Consider the following 19163-nt stretch of genomic DNA (forward strand, 5'->3'; position numbering starts at 1 on the left):
GCCACTTAGTGACTGCATATGTTTATGAAAGGCCCAATGGAGCATTTACAATTCAATTACAGAGATAGGAGGAGTACAAAAACGAGTAAGATGTGTCTGGATGACAGCCAGAGGAGAGATAAGCCTAATACACTAATATTGTGTTACCCCAGAATGTTACCATAGAAACCGTTGAGGAGATTCAAAAGACCACAAAGACGATCAATCTTGAAAGAGCAGGAGGAAGAGGGAGAATTAAATGCCCTGGGAATGCTCCTGCGCTTCTCTATCAGAGCAATAACTCTTCTAATGACCTCTACTACTCCTTTCCCTCTCTCGCTCTCCGTCCACTCCATCTCTCCAGCAAATTCAGCTGTCAGTGGCCATTTTCACGTTTCCAAGATTTTCATTAATCGAAATATTTCCAAGTTTGATTGTTGGCTTGTCCAATGGAGAAAGCTCACATTTTGGTTGCCATTTAAACCAACCAAATACTGGCTGATGTTGGTTTTAATGCGGTTTTCACATTATCAACACAAGATTGGGGTGAAGTTTGTTGTACTGTATGGTTGAAATAGATGATGCATATGCTGGGAATTGCAGCTACAGAGTATTTGAGCAACAGCTCCGATAGTGAAAGTAAATATACAGTATATCAGTGGTTTTAAACCGAATACCACCTCGAAAAATATGTGGCTGTACAAGCAAATGCAGTGGTACCTCTACATATGAAATTAATTCGTTCCAGGACGTTGTTTGTAAGTTGAAATGGTCGTATGTTGAGCAGGATTTTCCCATAAGAATAGATTATAATTCCATTAATTAGTTCCACAGCCCGAAAAACAACACTAAATCCTTAATAAATGCTGCTGGTACTATTGCAAATAGCAATTACACAGAGCAAAACAAATAAATTATGAATAAAAAATCGGAATAATAACGTTGAAATGGTCAGATGTTGAGCAGGATTTTCCCATAAGAATACATTATAATTCCATTAATTAGTTCTACAGCCCGAAACCCTACACTAAATCCTTAATAAATGCTGCTGGTACTATTGCAAATAGCAATTACACAGAACAAAACAAATAAATTATGAATAAAAAATCAGAATAATAATATAACAGTAATAATAATACCTGTAAAAATGTATAAATCGGGTTCTAATGTGGCGGATGTTTTGCGTGCTGTACTTGAACGCACCGTGTGGCTGACTTGACAGAGAGAGGACTTTTTACTTTCACTTTTCGTGTTCAGCTGTGGCGGATGGTAGGCATTTTGTGTTGCACAAGTTGAAATAAATGGTTAAAAACCTGACAAATCTGGCGATTTTTTGGTATGTTTCCACAATAATAATTGTCACCTTAACTAATAAAGACTGGCGAACGAAGATCAGAGGAGGACCGTCGAGAGTAGACATTTTACGGCGGTATTGTCGAGTTAGTTCACGGACGCGCACAATACGCTCATATTTTTCTTTCATTTCCATCTTCATTTCATTGGTAAGCCTCACCCTTTTCCCTTTTTCATCACCTGCACTAACATTCTTGTTCATCAACATCCATGTTGATTTCTCTCACAAGAAAATCCGTTGTGCGTTCGTCTTGCGGGCAAACAAAACCTACAGCCCTGTCATAAATCGAGCATGTCATCGGATGTAAAAACAAATGGTGAGTCAAATTTTACGTCGGGCGTCGAAAAGATCGTGTGTCGAAGCAATCGTATGTCGAGGTACCACTGTACTACCATATTGACATACTAACTTAATACGACAATATGCAAAGGTAAACTTAATTTGGGGCTGGATACTATATTGGATTTAAAAGTTGAATCTATGCTAATATTATGCACAGTGTAGTGCTATATATACACACTGTAGAACCAGGGTCCTCAATTAGCCGACCGCAGTCCACGACCAGTACACGGCACACCTCTCTGCGGACCCAGAGCAAACGGCACTTTTCAAAAGAAAAAAATACTTTTTTAAATATGTATAATTTGTATGAATTGCCGATCTATCGCTATGCGCTACTGTTCTATCGCTAAATTCTGTTTCATTTTTAGTCAAATTTCTTCCATGTTCCCACCTCTGTTGTCATCTCTAAGACAACGATGCGCTGATTGGCTGGGAGAGCTTGCATGGATGCTCTGATTGGCGGAGAGAGCATGCATAGATGCGCTGATTGGCTGAGAGCCTGCATGCTGCTAGCTAGCTGCTAGCTAGCTAGAGTGGACGGACCGCAGCAGTGTGAAACACGAGTCGCACCCGGCACTTTGCAATGTGTTTGTGCAATCTGTTTGTTAACATGCCACCAGTAGAAGACCGAATCTAACAAAATGGCATGCTCAAAGTTGACCAAGAGAAGAAAAGTAGACAACGAAAATCGCCGTTTCATTGAGGAATGGACTGACAAATATGTGTCCATTTTACCAACTGCAAGTACCAAACCTATGTGCTTAATATGCTTCAAGACAGTTGCTCTGATAAAGTGAAAATGTGAAACGCCATTTAGTTAAAGAGAACAGCTCTTTGATGAGAAGCTTCCTCCTAAACCAGAATTGACAAGGCAAGAAATTAACAGGTTGAAGCGGTCATATCAAGAGTCAAGGACGGTTATTGTTATATCTATGACACAACAACAAATTGCAACGGAGTGCTCACTCAGTGTGTCGTGGGTGTTGGCCAAACATAAGAAGCCGTTCTCTAATGGAGGAATAATAAAAGAGTGTATGACTGAAGTGATGGCAGCAATTTTCGAAGGAAAAGAAAAGGCGGGAATGGCAACAAAAATCAAACAAATCTCACTCTCAGATTCATCAACCACAAGACGCACTAAAGTACTGGGTGATGATGTGAGTAAACAGCTTTGTGATCCCCAAATGCCATTTCTCTCATTGAGCAGTGTTTTACAGTTTAAAGTTACTGTCAATAATTATGTTTGCACCTGAATGGCGGAGCTTGCCATTAATGTGGAACATGTACTGTACTACTTGCCCATTTCCTTTTTTGTCCAGCAGTGTTTTACAGTTACAAAATGTACTATCAGTAGTTATTGTTTGCACCTTAATGACAGATCTAGTCAATTATTTAGTGTACATGTGTAAACATTGTACTTGAATGTTTTTTTTGTATTTTTATTTTAGGTAGGGCTGTCAAACGATTAAAATTTTTTATCGAGTTAATTACAGCTTAAAAATTAATCGTAATTAATCGCAATTCAAACCATATATATATTATATGCCATATTTTTCCGTAAATTATTGTTGGAATGGAAGGATAAGACACAAGACGGATATTTACATTCAACATACGGTACATAAGTACTGTATTTGTTTATTATAACAATAAATCAACAAGATGGCATTAATATTAACATTATGTTAAAGCGATCCATGGATAGAAACACTTGTAGTTCTTAAAAGATAAATGTTAGTACAAGTTATAGAAATTTTATATTAAAACGCCTCTTAATGTTTTTCGTTTAAAAAAAATTTGTAAAATTTTCAATTAAAAATGAACTAGTAGCTCGCCATTGTTGATGTCAATAATTACACAATGCTTATTCATGGTGCTGAAACCCATAAAATCATTCGCACCCAAACGCCAGCAGAGGGCGACAAAACACCAAAAAACAAGTAACAAGTGGACATTACACTGTGCTGTCATTTTAATCTATTTGAGCGGGGCATGTGCGTTAAATGCGTCAAATATTTTAACGTGATTAATTAAACGAATTAATTACCGCCCGTTAACGCGATAATTTTGACAGCCCTAATTTTAAGTCAAGAAAATGTTTGGTTATTATTATTATTTTTTTATTTAATCAGAATGTGCACTGTGGTTTTGTTCGGTGAAAAGAAAACCACCTTTACCACCTTCGAACTGCCTTGCACTTGACTGACATTAATAAATGCACCCATGCTTGTATGAGAAAAGTAATTTTGGACCTTCAAGATTTGTATTTGAGGACCCCTGCTGTAGAATCTATGCAAATGGGTTATTCAGAATTTTGTAACTCTTAACGCTGTCTCATTCCTAACTCATCTCATTATGAAGTATGACATCATACGAGTTCTACAATCTCTAAAACTAGTGCTAACAGGTTGGAGGAGCTTCATAACATGTTCTGTACATTAAGATATAGATCAGGCAGCGAATGGGCAACTGTGCCACAACTGCATAAAGAGCCCTTTATTCCAGTCCCCAACTGGCAGGTTGAGACGCAGCTTTGATTACACATCAAATGATGAAATCCGTACTGGCCTGAGAGAATGAGGGCGTGCTTGGCAAACCCAGTGGAAAAGAAAAGCAGCCAAGCTTAAAAGTATATGTGCTCATGAATGTGTATGTATGCATATACACTACTCACCAGTTTGGCCTCTGAGTGCATTGAAGGAATATGCGCCGAGGAACAGGGGCTGCTGTGGGCGGGACCTTGCATACCCATCATGTTGCCACCCATAGACATTTGTCTCTCCATCTGACAACAGAACGGCAACTGTGAGTCAATAAATCCTGAATATTTGGCCAAAATATGACATCCCCCCCTCCCAAAAAAAAAAAAAAAAAACACAAAATGTGTGCAAAACAATGAGAAAGACATGATCTGCACAGCTTTGTGTGATGATAACAGGAGCTGACCCAAAACAGGAAGCTAGCATGGAGAGAATTAACACAGGAAGCTGGTAAAACTGGGGTGTGTGTGTATGTGTTAGTGATAGTTGTGTGTCGAGTGTCAGTCGCACTCACACGTCAAAACCTTGGGCCCCTCTTGCTGCAGGATGTGTTCAGAAATAGCATTAATATGAGGTAGACATATGCATACATTAGAATCTGCCACTCCTGGTGTATGGCTTTAGTCAGCGTGGTCATGTATGTGGAAATCAGCTGAGCAAGTAACAGGCTGGCTGAGACCAGCGAGTGTACAGGAAAGAAGGAGCCTTTGTGTGAGTGCATGCATGCATAAATGTGCGTATGCGAGCCGCTACAACTTCACAGCTGCTAACTCTGGGTGGTGGTGTTAGTGCTGGTGGTGTGGCCTCTGAGGGGAAAAGACCCCCCTTCACGGGATCCCCACCCCCTTTCAGCCACAGAATAGTGGGCTAGAACCTGACACACAGCCTTAATTGCACTAAGTGTGTTTTGTGTAAAAATATCACCCTAACCTGCACCCCTTTCCTGAACCGTCAATCTTCCCCCAAATGGCTTAGCTCTTAATTTAATAAACATGGGAGCTTCTTTTTTTTTTCTCGCACCATAAACATGGACTGTCTTTGGTTACAATATGAACCTGCCATAAATGGACTAAAGTATTGGGACACCTGGCCGTCCAGAAAGTGAAAACAAAAGAAAATATGGAGTTGGTCTCCTCTTTGAAGCTAGAAAAACTTCCACTCAACAAGATGTTGGAGTTTCATACGTCAAACTATCTACAGCAAAGGTGCGAAATTAAAAGCTACATTTACTCCATTATGTTTAGTATTTGCATTTGAGTAGTTTTAAAGCAATGTACTTTTCAGTTTTCCTGGAGCATTTTTGTTTCAAAAGGTGCTCATATGCATTACACTCAGTTGATTATTTGTGTTTTGATATAAAGGTAATTATTATTATATGCATCATCTATTTTTGTTTGTCAGAGAGACTCAATTTGTTTGATCAGGCCAGGCAGTCATGCTACAAAACAGTCTTTGTTTCAATGTCGGTCACACACAAAAGCAAAGTTCTTAAAGTGACTCATTTAATTAATGCAAGACAGAAATTAAAATATTTACCTTACAGATAAGGGTCATAAGGCCCAACTCACTTTTGACCCAAAAGAGGGTGATCTGTACAGAAAATACAGGAGCGGACTACTAAAAACAGAAAAGCTATGTCATACCAGTCATCTGTGTCTGCCTAAAAGAGAGACATACAAGAGGCTGTCTCCATCTGAACTTGCAAAATGTAATGCTCTGTGGAAGAAAGCTTGCAGGTCAACCGTACCATATGAATGCAAATTTCAATTCCGCTCACCCAGTCAGACACGATGGATTTCTTTCGGTGTAGAAAGGCTTGTACACGTTTGAAAGGAGCAGGCAGAAAAGCAACGTGTACACACAGCTATGAAGATGAAAGTTGACAGGACAAAAAAAAGTGGGCTGGATGGATCCAGTACGACTGTTTCATCTAAGCATGAGCTTTAAATCTTTTTTTGTAATCATCTGACCTTTATCTCACTTTACAGCTTTGATTTATATCATAAAGGGACACCGCAGACTTTTTTAGGGAAAAATCCTATGTTGAATTCATCCTGTTACATGGTAGAAAGACCTAATATTATTAAATGAATGTGCACGGACATATTGTGTAGATACTAGGGCTGTCAAACGATTAAAGTTTTTAATCGAGTTAATCACGGCTTAAAAATGAATTAATCGTAATTAATCGCAATTCAAACCATCTATAAAATATGCCATATTTTTCTGTAAATTATTGTTGGAATGGAAAGACAAGACAAATATATACATTCAACATACTCTACATAAGTATTGTATTTGTTTATTATAAACAACAAGATGGCATTAACATTATTAACATTCTGTTAAAGTGATCCATGGATAGAAAGACTTGTATTTCTTAAAAGATAAATGTTAGCACAAGTTAATAGAAATTTTTAATTAAAACCCCTCTTAATGTTTTTGTTTTAATAAAATTTGTAAAATTTTCAAACAAAAAATAAACTAGTAGCTCGCCATTGTTGATGTCAATAATTACACAATGCTCATGGATAGTGCTGAAACCCATAAAATCAGTCGCACCCAAGCACCAGCAGAGGGCGACAAAACAGGAAAAAAAAAATCAAGTCACAAATGGACATGACACTGTCATTTTAATCTGTTTGAGCGGGGCATGTGCGTTGATTGTGTCAAATATTTTAACATGATTAATTAAAAAAATTAATTACCACCCGTTAATGTGATAATTTTGACAGCCCTAGTAGATACAATATTGGATATTGGAAAAACTGTACTATATATCTCCTTTAAGTGGCATAAAGCAGGGGTCCCCAACCGCCAGGCCGCTAACCGGACCGGTCCGTGGCGCATTTGGTACCGGGCCGCAAAAGAAATAATAATTTATTATCGACTGCATAATGGCAAAATTAACTTCGGCCTGTGCCCCTTAACACACCAGTATCCCTGTCTACTCTAGATATAATACTACAGGATGGAATGTCGTCATAGAAATCCATTGATTGGACTGCTAGCAGTACATTTTGTTTTTTATATCTATGTGCGCTTGTCCTCGATAATAACGTATGACGTAGGCCGCAGGGCGGGCGCATTACATTTGTTCCCGGAAATAATTAGCCCCTACACTAGAATGACTGAAAAACAGATGTCTTTGGACAGAATTTTTACGGGGAAAAGGGCACCTGACGAGCCCAGAAGATGAGCCTACAACCTCGAAGAAAACAAAATCTACACTACTTCCCAATCACTAAAGACCCACGAACTGCGAAGGAGTGGATTCGTGACACATTTGTGCATAAACCGAGTGATTCGAGCATGTCTGTGCAACAGGAGGATCAATTTGTAAAGATCACAAGTGACGGTGACCTTAAACGTACATTTGAGAAAACAACTCTACCGAGTTTCTGGATTAAAGTCATTCCGGAATATCCTGACATCGCTAGGAGAGCATTGAAAACCGTGCTACAATTTCCAACATCGTATCTTTGTCAAGCGGGCTTCTCTCACTCTCCCATCACACATTGATGGGACCATCACGTCTCAACGAAACAAGCTCAGGCCTCCCAATGATTCACCGGGTGAGTTATATTTTCCCTGCACTTAACACGACGATGCTAAAAACAAATGTTATTTTATATTTGCTGTATTTTTCTGCCGCACATTGCCTGTGTTCTGACAAATTTTGCATGCGCGTAACGTTAAAAATGGCTGCGAATGCAGCGATTCCAAAGTAAACACTACAAACTTTCTTTCAAGAAAGGAATATTAACTTACGTTTGCTACGTTAGCTGCACACAACAACTGCACGCAGCTCTCTCACTTAATGACTTTGCCGTGTCGTTAAGCATTAATTTACGCCATTTTCGTGTTGCCCATGCATGTTTACGATGTAAATAGTTGTTGTTTTTTTCGCCGCCACAAAAGCTTCGGGAGCAAAATTCTATAAGGGTGCAAAATTTTACAGAACACCAGTCCGTGAAAAAAAACGGTTGGGGACCCCTGGCGTAAGGCCAGGATTCAGTTCAGTCCAGTTCAGTTTATTCGCACATCAAAATACAGTACATAGTCATACGCTAACAGTTCACATGATAAGCTGGGCGAATAGAACACTCCAAAGAAGCTATTCAAAGCTTTTAGCAGGGGCCCAGGTGGACAGCACACACATACATCTGCACACACACATACAATTAACTGTGGACAATTTCAAAATTCTGGTTTCATTGGATTTGATATGAGACACCAGGAATGTTATTCAATGAATCATCATATTATATATATATATATATATTGCTAGGAGAGGAGTTTTGAGTTTTTTTCTTAAAGATGGAGATGGAGTGTGACATTTTAAGTGTTTCGTCAAGTTAATTCCAAATCTGTGGTCCTTTGCACACAATGCCAAAGCTTGTACACTTTAGCCTTCGTTTTTTTCCCTTGATTTGATTTTTTTCTTCTATTCTGGTAGTATATGTGTGCTGAGGAGTACAGATTGGGATGAGGTCACCTAATTTATGGTTTAGTCTATACTGTAGATGATCTGATACATTACGCAAGCATTTTGGTAATAGTTGTGGTCTTTAAGCCTCAGAAGGTGGTGGCGGTGAAAAATTAATTTAGTTGGAGCGTTAAACTCAGACCATGTTAGGGCACGTATAACTTTTTTCTGTAGCATTTCAAGCTTTTTTAGATAAATTGGATATGTGTTGCACCATATGATATTACAGTATCGTAAATGTGGTTCAAATAAAGATTTATACAGAATGAGAAGGGCAGAGAGTGGGAGATAATGTCTTAGTTTAAAAAAAAAGAGCAACATATTTTTACAATTTATTTGTAAGATCATCAATATGTTTTTTAAAATTAAGGTACCCATCAATATGGACCCCCAGGAATTTTGTAGAGTCGAATCTTTCAATGTTTTCTCTTTTTATGTTTAAGCAGATTTGTTTAGTGGCTTGTTTTGCATGGGAGCAAAACACAATGTAATTTGTTTTTATTGATATTTAGAGATCGTTTATTACATTTTGTCCATGTGTCTATTTTCTCTCACTATTTACGATTTTTTCAAGTGCAGTTGGATTTTTATGGGAAAAGAACAAATTTGTATCGTCAGCAAATATTACTTTACGTAAAACAGATGAGGAATTAACAAAATCATTAATGTATAGGTTGAAGAAGAGCAGCCCTAAGATGGAGCCCTGGGGACTCCATGTTTGATGAGTTTGTATGATGATTTAGAATTATTAATGTTGACATACTGATGTCCTCCAGACAGAAAACTACAGAACTAGTCTAGTGCTAGGCCTCTAATCCCATAATGCTACAGTTTATTAATGAGTATTTCAGTGTTAATGGTGTCAAATGCTTTGGATAGGTAAAAAAGAAAAAAAAAAGCCAACTCCAAAGTCACCTTTGTCAATTGCATCGTACACTTTTTCTGTTAAGTCAAGTACTGCCATATATGTAGTATTTTCTTTTCTGAATCCATATTATGATAGGACAATGATGTTTAGTTTGTCTGTATAGTTATTCAGTTTGTTGTGGACTACTCTTTCTAAAACCTTGGAGAGGGTAGGCAGAATTGATATTGGTCAGTAATTGCTCAGATAATTTTTATCCCCAGATTTAAAGATTAGTGTGATTCGTGCATTTTTTGTTTTTTGAGGCACCACTCCAGAGAGTAAAAATAGATTGATGCAGTGGGTTAGAGGTGCAGTAATAATGTTGGAGATGCTTTTCAGAATTTTATTGGATATTCCATCTGCTCCAGCTGAATTTGAATTCTTCATATTCATGATTATTTTATGTACTTCACCACAGTTGGTTGGATTCATAAAAAAAGAGCCCAGGTAGTTACCTGATGAACAGTCTCTAGAGGAGATTAACATAGCACTAAACTTTTTTTTCCAATTAAAGTTCAGCTTCAACAAAGCTAAATTCGACTTTTCGTTTCCACATTATTGGTATAGGCAACTATTGATTCTTTTCTCAAAAATTCTCACTTTTAATGGGGTGTCACTTAATTACAAAAAACAAACAAACACTATTTACATTCTGTATTACAATAGCCGAACGACTAAACTCCCATCCTTAAAAGTGCACTCTTTGGCGTCAAGTCAATAAAAAATAGCATGTGAGGAAAGAAGGTATTTGAACACCCTGCAATTTTGCAAGTTCTCCCACTTAGAATTGATGGGCGGGTTTGAAATTTTCATGGTAGGTGCTTGTCCACTGTGAGAGACAATCTAAAAAAAAAAGAGGAACTCCATTAACGCTAACTGCCTCAAACAGGTCAAAAAGTCAGACTCTAAAAGTCTTACCTCACTCCACTTGTTCGTTGGACTTTTCCAATTCTAGCTAATAGACAGGTGTTCAAATACTTACATATTTGCAGCAGTATAATACAAATAAATTGTTAAAAAAAAATCATACACTGTTATTTCTGGATTTTGTTTTCTTTAGATTGCCTCTCACAGTGGACAAGCCTCCTAACATGAAAATTTCAAACCCACCCATTATTTCTAAGTGGGAGAACTTAACAAATTCGCAGGATGTTCAAATACCTACGTAATTTCCTTTACTGTACACCCCCTCTTATGCCCCTTTCCCACTGAAACTAGTGGGTCAACGCGCGTTTTTTCCAAGCCGATGCAAACCAGTAGCAATTGGCATTTGGCACCTTTCCCATGGACAAAAACAAAAAGCCGTGTTTTTTTTTTTTTTTTCCCCACCTGTCTAACCCCCCCACCCCTCCTCAGCCGTGCGTAAGGTTATGTGACGTCACCACGCTAAAATGCGCGTCGACTAGTGCGACCAAATTCATTCAGTTCAAGGAAGTAAACAATGCAGAGCAACATGGAAGCCTCCTTTCCGTTTGTGTTCTGTTTTCATGCTTTTTACTGCGCTCAAAATGATCGAAATGCAGCAAAGGATCAACACTCTGCTTCTGCTGAGGCAATGTAGACGACGTGAATTCTTCTTCTTCTACTAGCTTTGCTATGAGCATCGACGTAACTACGGTTGTGGGGCGTGTTAAATGGGAGGCGACTGGCACGTTGTTATGACGCATCACGTAAGAGCCTACGTCACAACGTACAGTAGATTAGGGTGTTGACCGTTGACCTGGGGTTTTGCTTTCACACTGCATGACGATCAGAGCCGAGGTGATTTTAACGCGGGTCGCTTGATGGGTTGATTGACACGGGTGGAGGCGGGTCGCTGCACCTTTCCCACTGCCACAAAAAGCCGATTGTTAGTGTGTTGACATGGGTTTTTTGGCCAGTGGGAAAGGGTTATTAGATATAGATTTTCTCTATTCTTAAGTAATTACTTCCTTGTTATCATGTGCATAGTCAGTTTAATCCACAGAACAGAACAGACAGAACGCCTCTGCAAGGTTCAGTGTGTAAATGTAATGTACAGTATGTGAGTGAAAAACTATGGTGCATGTGGTTGCTCATGAGTGACTGTGTGCTCCATTGTACTCACAGGCATCAACACAGCAGAGGAGCCAGGCATGGTTGGGTCTGGCAGTGTTCCAGGCATGGAGGCTGGCAGAGGCTGTCTCTGTCTGTTTCGTAGGTGCAGCAGTGAGGACAGAGAGCCAGGGACAGGCCTGAGAGGACACATAAAGTAATTGTCATGGGAGTATATGAAAAAATACCAGGTCAAATCAATTAACCCGACATTCAAAGTAGGAATTTGACTTAGGATCGTCATAGAAAAGCAATATACTGTACTGTAATTACTATTGGAAAACGAGCCTCTTTTTTGTTAATGAATGTAATGAAAATAATATGCCCTAACCCGCTAACCAAGTTTTTACGATTTCATGGCAATCTGTTACATTTTCCACAGAGTGACTTACAGCACCACTGGCCAATTTGGTAAGGGAGAGCTGGGAGGATTTGTGCATGAAGCTCACACAGACTAATGACATTCAAGTAAATGGGAAAAAAACAATTTTTTTGCACAAGTCTTTTACGTATTCTCACGAAAACACTGAGTAAATTAAAAAACAGCAGCAATAACTAAGTTTACCATGAGTTCTAAGAAAAAAAAAATAAAGTGCTATGACAGTTTAAGATTAAATACCGAGGATGAAGGGTAATCATTTTACTTAGAGTGCTTGATAGCTTTGCGACCTTTTTAACTACAGCATGCTCCATGTTGAAGCTGCCAAAGAGCTATTGATTGTCACATTCCTCAAGAATAAGGGTCGATGCAGGCTGCTAGTTATAAAAAGTGGTGATGATAGTGATATAGACAAATGGATTTCTCGAAACTTAAAGGGAGCACACAAACTCAGTTCATAACTCACAATTCATAACCCAGAGAGAAGAAATCATTCAAAAGAGAGAGCAGGAGAATTATCTAAAACATTTGTCAGATTATTATGGAACACTTCTGAAACCTCTACATAAAGCTGTTAAAAAGTGTGGTTATAACCCACAGACTATCTTACTTCCCTCTATGAGTAATTGCTCTTATATTAATCATTTTCAAAGCAAGCTTTTTTTCTAGTGAATCTCTGTTTTAGATGTGATATGTCAGGATGGAAAAGTCAGGCTGCAAAAGTAGAGGTATCAGGGGATGGATTATGGATGCGCTTAAAACATTCACACTTCATGTACAATGACAGATGATGATAAAGTCAAAGCATTTATCATAACGAAAACCAGAGATTCCCATTCACAAACAGAAAGGTTTGTGGGAAAATTCTCAGTGATACCACAGCGAACAGAGAAGTTCTCTGGCTACATTTCAACAACGGACAGATTTTCCGTCACAGTCACTGGATCGGGTTTGCAGCAATACAACACTCACACACTAACAAGCCACACACAGTAACATCCTTCGCACAACCACCACATTCCCTGTTTGCAAGGCCAACCTAAAATGCCCCAGTTTTCACAACATGATTCTTACATATCACCTATAATCAAATAATCAATTCCTCTAGTCATCAGTGCCATCAAAATATATACAGTGCTGGCCAAAAATATTGGCACCCCTGCTCAATTTCTCCCAGGAAATGATTGCAATTACAAATGCTTTGGTAGTGATGTCTTCATTTATTTTGCTTGCAATGAAAAATCACAAAAGAGAAAAAATAAAAATAAAAAAATCATTATCCTTTTACACAAAACTCCAAAAATGGGCTGGACAAAAGTATTGGCACCCCTCAGCCTAATACTTGGTAGCACAAACTTTAGACAAAATAACTGCGAACAACCACTTCCGGTATCCATCAGTGAGTTTTCTTCAATGATCTGCTGGAATTTTACACCATTCTTCTTTGGTCAACTGCTCCAGGTCTATGAGATTTGAAGGGTGCCTTCTCCAAACTGCCATTTTCAGATCTGTCCACAGGTGCACTATGAGATTCAGGTCTGGACTCATTGCTGACCACTTTAGAAGTCTCTAGTGCTTTCTCTCAAATCATTTTCTAGTGCTTTTTGAAGTGTGTTTTGGGTCATTGCCTGCTGGAAGACCCATGACCTCGGAGGGAGACCCAGCTTTCTCACAATGTGCCCTATATTATGCTGCAAAATTTGTTGGTAGTCGTCAGACTTTTCAGTTTCAGTTTATTCGCACATCAACAAATACAGTACATGATCATACGCTAGCAGTTCACATGTTAAGGTGGGCGAATCGGACACTCCAAAGAAGCTATTCAAAGCTTTTAGCAGGGGCCCAGTTAGACAAAACACACATACACACATGCACACACACACAATTAACTGTGGGCAATTTCAAAATTTTGGTTACATTGGATTTGATAAGAGACACCAGTAGTATTATTCAAAGAATCAGCATATTATATATACATTGCTAGGAGATGAGTTTTGAGTTTTTTCTTAAAGATGGAGATGGAGTGTGACATTTTAAGTGTTTCATCCAGTTCATTCCAAATGTGTGGTCCTTTGCACACAATGCTAAAACTTGTACACTTTAGCCTTCGTTTTTTTCCTGTGATTTGATGTTTTCTTCTGGTAGTGTATGTGTGTTGAGGAGTACAGACTGGGACGAGGTCACCTAATTTATAATTTAGTCTATAGATAATCTTATACATTACACAAGCATTTTGGTAATAGTTGTGGTCTTTAAGCCTCAGGAGGTGGTGGCGGTGAAAAATTATTTTAGTTGGAGCATTAAACTCAGACCATGTTAGGGCACGTCTAACTTTTTTCTGTAGTATTTCAAGCTTTTTTAAATAAGTTGGATATGTGTTGCACCATATGACATTACAGTATTGTAAGTGTGGTTCAAATAAAGATTTATACAAAATGAGAAGTGCAGAGAGTGGGAGATAGTGTCTCAGTTTAAAGAAAAGAGCAGCATATCTTGACAGTTTATGTGTAATTTCATCAATATGTTTTCTAAAATTAAGGCACTCATCAATATGGACTCCCCAAAATTTTGTAGAGTCGACCCTTTCAATGTTTTCTCCGTTTATGTTTAGGCAGATTTGTTTAGTGGCTTGTTTTTTATGGGAGCGAAACACAATGTAATTTGTTTTATTGATATTTAGAGATAGTTTATTACATTTTAACCATGTATCTATTTTCTTTAATTCACTATTTACGATTTGCTCAAGTGCAGTTGGATTTTTATGGGAAAAAAACAAATTTGTATCATCAGCAAATATTACCTTATGTAAAACGGACGTGGAGTTAACAAAATCATTAATGTACAGGTTGAAGAGGAGCGGCCCTAAGATGGAGCCCTGGGGGACTCCATGTTTGATGACTTTGTATGATGATTTAGAATTGTTAATGTTGACACACTGATGTCGTCCAGACAGATAACTGCGGAACCAGTCTAGTGCTAAGCCTCTAATCCCATAATGCTGCAGTTTATTGATGAGTATTTCAGTGTTAATGGTGTCAAATGGTTTGGATAGGTCTAAAAAAATGCCAACTCCAAAGTCACCTTTGTCGAATGCATCATAGACTTTTTCTGTTAAGTCAAGTATTGCCATATATGTAGTATTTTCTTTTCTGAATCCATATTGTGATGGGACAATGATGTTTAGTTTGTCTAGATAATTATTGAGTTTGTTATGGACTACTCGTTCTAAAACCTTGGAGAGGGTAGGCAGAATTGATATTGGCCGGTAATTGCTCAGATCATTTTTATTCCCAGATTTAAAGATTGGTATGATTCGTGCAATTTTTGCGATTTGGGGCACCACTCCAGAGAGCAGAGACAGATTGATGCAGTGGGTTAGAGACAGATTTCATAATGCCATGCACATGGTCAAGCAGTCCAGTGCCAGAGGCAGCAAAGCAACCCCAAAACATCAGGGAACCTCCGCCATGTTTGACTGTGGGGACTGTGTTCTTTTCTTTGAAGGCCTCGTTTGTTTGTTTTTTTCGTGTAAACTCTATGTTGATGCCTTTTCCCCATAAGCTCTACTTTTGTCTCATCTGACCAAAGAACATTCTTCCAAAACGTTTTTGGCTTTCTCAGGTAAGTTTTTGCAAACTCCAGTCTGGCTTTTTTATGTCTCTGGGTAAGAAGTGGGGTCTTCCTGGGTATCCTACCATTGCCTGGCACGGCCAGACTGTTCTCCCTGTATTTTTCAAACACTGAGAGAAAAGTCTGGGAACCAGCCCATTAACGGCCTCTCGAGCAGGTACAAAATCAATCGACAAATCAGATTTGTTTATTTGCGTGACGTGTTCTTAACGAGCAACGTCACTCTTGCGCGTCGGAAGTCGTCTCCACAACAACACAGATGGTTAACAGGAGAGCCGAGAATATGTTCCAATCCACGGTAAAATCAGTTTTAAATGACCAAAAACACATCGACACGAGTCATTGACAACAGTCTGTCTCGCGCTAGCCATATTGAATAAACTCCGCTCTCCTCGTATGTTTACTTCCGCGCGCAAGTCCCTCGTCCTGCCCTCGTCGTTTTACTAACATCACGTCTGCCCGTCGCTGATTGGTCTACTCCGCTGTCTGTTTGCTGTGGCTTGCTCCGCCCTGGAAACTGTATCCGCTGAATGGTGGCCAGACTCAATTGCTGGAACAGCGGTGAGTCTGGTGTACCAGACAAATCCTACCATAGAGTCCCTTTTCATTCAGACGCCAACGGATAGTACGGCAGGACAGCTTGAACTTGTTTGGATGTTAGTCGAGGTTCTTTATCTTGGTTGAAATCTCTCGTCAATTTTTCTTTTCCGTTCACATCTAGGGAGGTTGGCCACATTGCCATGGGCTTTACACTTATTAATGACACTGCGCACGATAGACACAGGAACATTCAGGTCTTTGAAGATGGACTTGTAGCCTTGAGATTGCCCATGCTTCCTCACATTTTTGCTTCTGAAGTCGTCAGACAGATCTTTGGTCTTTCTTTTCTCCATGCTCAATGTGTTACGCAAGGACACGAAACAGAGGTTAAGTCAACTTTAATCCATTTTAACCGGCTGCAAGTGTGATTTAGTTACTGCCACCACCTGTTATGTGCCACATGTAAGTAACATATGCTGTTTATTACACAAATTAGAGGGGCATCACATGATTTTTCAAAGGGTGCCAATACTTTTGCCTGGTCCATTTTTGGAGTTTTGTGTAAAATCATAATGATTTTTTCCCCATTCCCTTTAGTGTTTTTTCATTGCAAGCAAAATAAATGAAGATATTACTACCGAAGCATTTGTAATTGCAATAATTTTCTGGGAGAAATTGATCATTATCTAAAAGAACTGCAGGGGTGCCAATACTTTTGGCCAGCACTGCATATCTCTAATGAATAAAGATCCAGAAACATTTAGGAATAAGTGCAAACAAGAAGCAGTTAGGTTAACTGTGTTCAGCAGGTCAGTGTAATCAATTGACCACATCAAAGCCTGAATTATTATATAGGTAAGGTCATGTGCTGTGATGGTCCCGTGTGGGATGGAGGGCTACAGCAGCAGTGCCAATGGTCCCACACCTGAATAAATACCTGTATTTTTCCAAACCTAAATATGTGCATTTACCCTCCAGACATTTTGGATTGCTCTGTACACATAGCACTATTACCATCCCGACTGTGTGTCATTTCAGTCTAACATAACAATTTATCACAATCACACTCATTTAACAGCACATATGACACCTGAGCAGTGCTACATATCAAAACATTTCCACATGGGAAAAGTCATGAAAATACAATGAGGTATGTAGTGTGGCTGTGCACTAGTAGAACAGTTTCCATCCTCCAGCTGTCAAGAACACAGAATAATAACAAGGTAGCGACAGAAATAAACTGTTGATTTTCTAATTATTTTTTTTATTCTTCTTTTGGAAATTCATTCATGTCATGTACACTGTTGAAATAAACAAAACCATCTTAATTAAAAAATACATTTAATCATTCATTTATCTTCTTACCCGCTTATCCTCAAGAGGGTTGCCAGTGCAAAAAAAAAAAAATTTACACCTTTCAAATTCTTACTTTTTTTTTCACAGTTTCCCCACTTTAAGATGATTAAACCTATGTAAATATTATAGACTTCTATATCAGTTGACGGGAAATGGGGCGCGGGGCCACTCCGTAGGGGGCTTATTTTTGAAAACTTGAAATGAAAATATTTTCAAAACCAAAGCCGCTAGCGACCTAAAACCAAAACAGGCACCTCCCTTAGGCATATATGAGTCTCATTGAGCAGCGGCATCAAAAAATTTAAAGCCTTTTCCTAATAAAATCCCGATTAATTATTTTTTTATAAGCAAAAATGGCTATAGAATTCTCAGATTTTACACTAGAAGCACAAAAAAATCACCAAATTCAGAGATAATCACCTATTTTTCAGGATCAAGAGCAATATTTAACATGTCATCACATGTCATAACATGTCAGTTTTTGTCCAGAATAGCGACCTCATTTTTTTTTGTGTATTGCAATTTTGAGATAAGTTTCAACAGCTAATAAATCACTCAATTTTCCCATTAGAAACTTAATACTTGAGGAAAGCATGCAGAATCATCGTAATTTCACTCAACAAAAGTACTTTTGCATTTTTCTGGATAGAATCACAACTTACTCAGGTAGAATTCCAATGTCACTATTGCTTCAGCACGTCTTCCTGGCTATCTGTCCCTCATCGTTTTTAGATTGAAATGTTACATAAAATAAAACACGTAAAAGCCTATTTTTTTTCTGTATGGGCACAGAAATATCTAGACTCCAAGAATTTTTTTGCCCAAAAACGAGCAGTTGGCCGAAAATTACCTGATTATTTGAAAGTTACGCTTTTGTGTATGGATACAAAATCAAACTTGGCGGCCATCACAAAACAAAGAGCTTTTTAAGTTGAAAATTCGTATGAATAAATGCGTAGATCCCACAATTTCCATAGATATAAAACGTAAAACAGTCTAGATCAGAGGTCACGGAACCGTGGACCTCGGTCCGGTTCCGGACCCCCAAGCCATCTGGACCGGATCTCAAGCTGTCCGGACTAATACACGTTGCAACAACAAAATCATTTTTTTCTGCGGGTTTGCAAACGGTGACGCTCGTGAGCCAGCCAATGGGAGTGAAGCATTTGAAAGTTATTTTTGGAACAGCATGTCTCACACTTGCTTTCCAGGCTCCGCAAAGTGACAGCCAAAAACTGAGTCAAATGAAGTTGGAGGAAGATGCGAAAAGGTACGGCAAATGGCGTGCTCAAAACTACGCAAGACTGATGCAGAAAACTGAGTGTTTAAGGAACAGTGGACCAACACATTTTTGTTCATTTTACCTGGCGGCAGCACAAGACCACTATGCGTCATCTGTTCAGAGAAGGTAGCGCTTGTAAAAAGCAGCAATTTGAAAAGGCACTATGAGACGAAGCACGCAGCTTTTTTGCAAAGTATCCCTATGAACTTTGCCATCCGTTCTCAAAAAATAGCGGAATTAAGGGCTCACTCAATATGATCGCATCTCAAGGCTCATGGTTCATTTATTCACA

General features: G+C 38.7%; 1 protein-coding gene across 3 annotated transcripts in view; it reads right to left on the minus strand.

Moving 5' to 3' along the window:
* creb5b (cAMP responsive element binding protein 5b) overlaps nt 1-19163 on the minus strand; it is a 143478-nt gene that overhangs the window by 36729 nt on the left and 87586 nt on the right. For all 3 annotated transcript variants that reach the window (XM_057833406.1, XM_057833405.1, XM_057833404.1), the window contains 2 exons: nt 11698-11824; nt 4350-4460 (listed from right to left, as the gene is read on the minus strand). In XM_057833406.1, the coding sequence (XP_057689389.1) occupies nt 4350-4460; nt 11698-11824 (238 nt within the window). The remainder of the gene's footprint in view (nt 1-4349; nt 4461-11697; nt 11825-19163) is intronic.

The sequence above is a fragment of the Corythoichthys intestinalis genome, chromosome 4, assembly GCF_030265065.1.
Source record: "Corythoichthys intestinalis isolate RoL2023-P3 chromosome 4, ASM3026506v1, whole genome shotgun sequence".
Lineage (NCBI taxonomy): Eukaryota > Metazoa > Chordata > Actinopteri > Syngnathiformes > Syngnathidae > Corythoichthys > Corythoichthys intestinalis.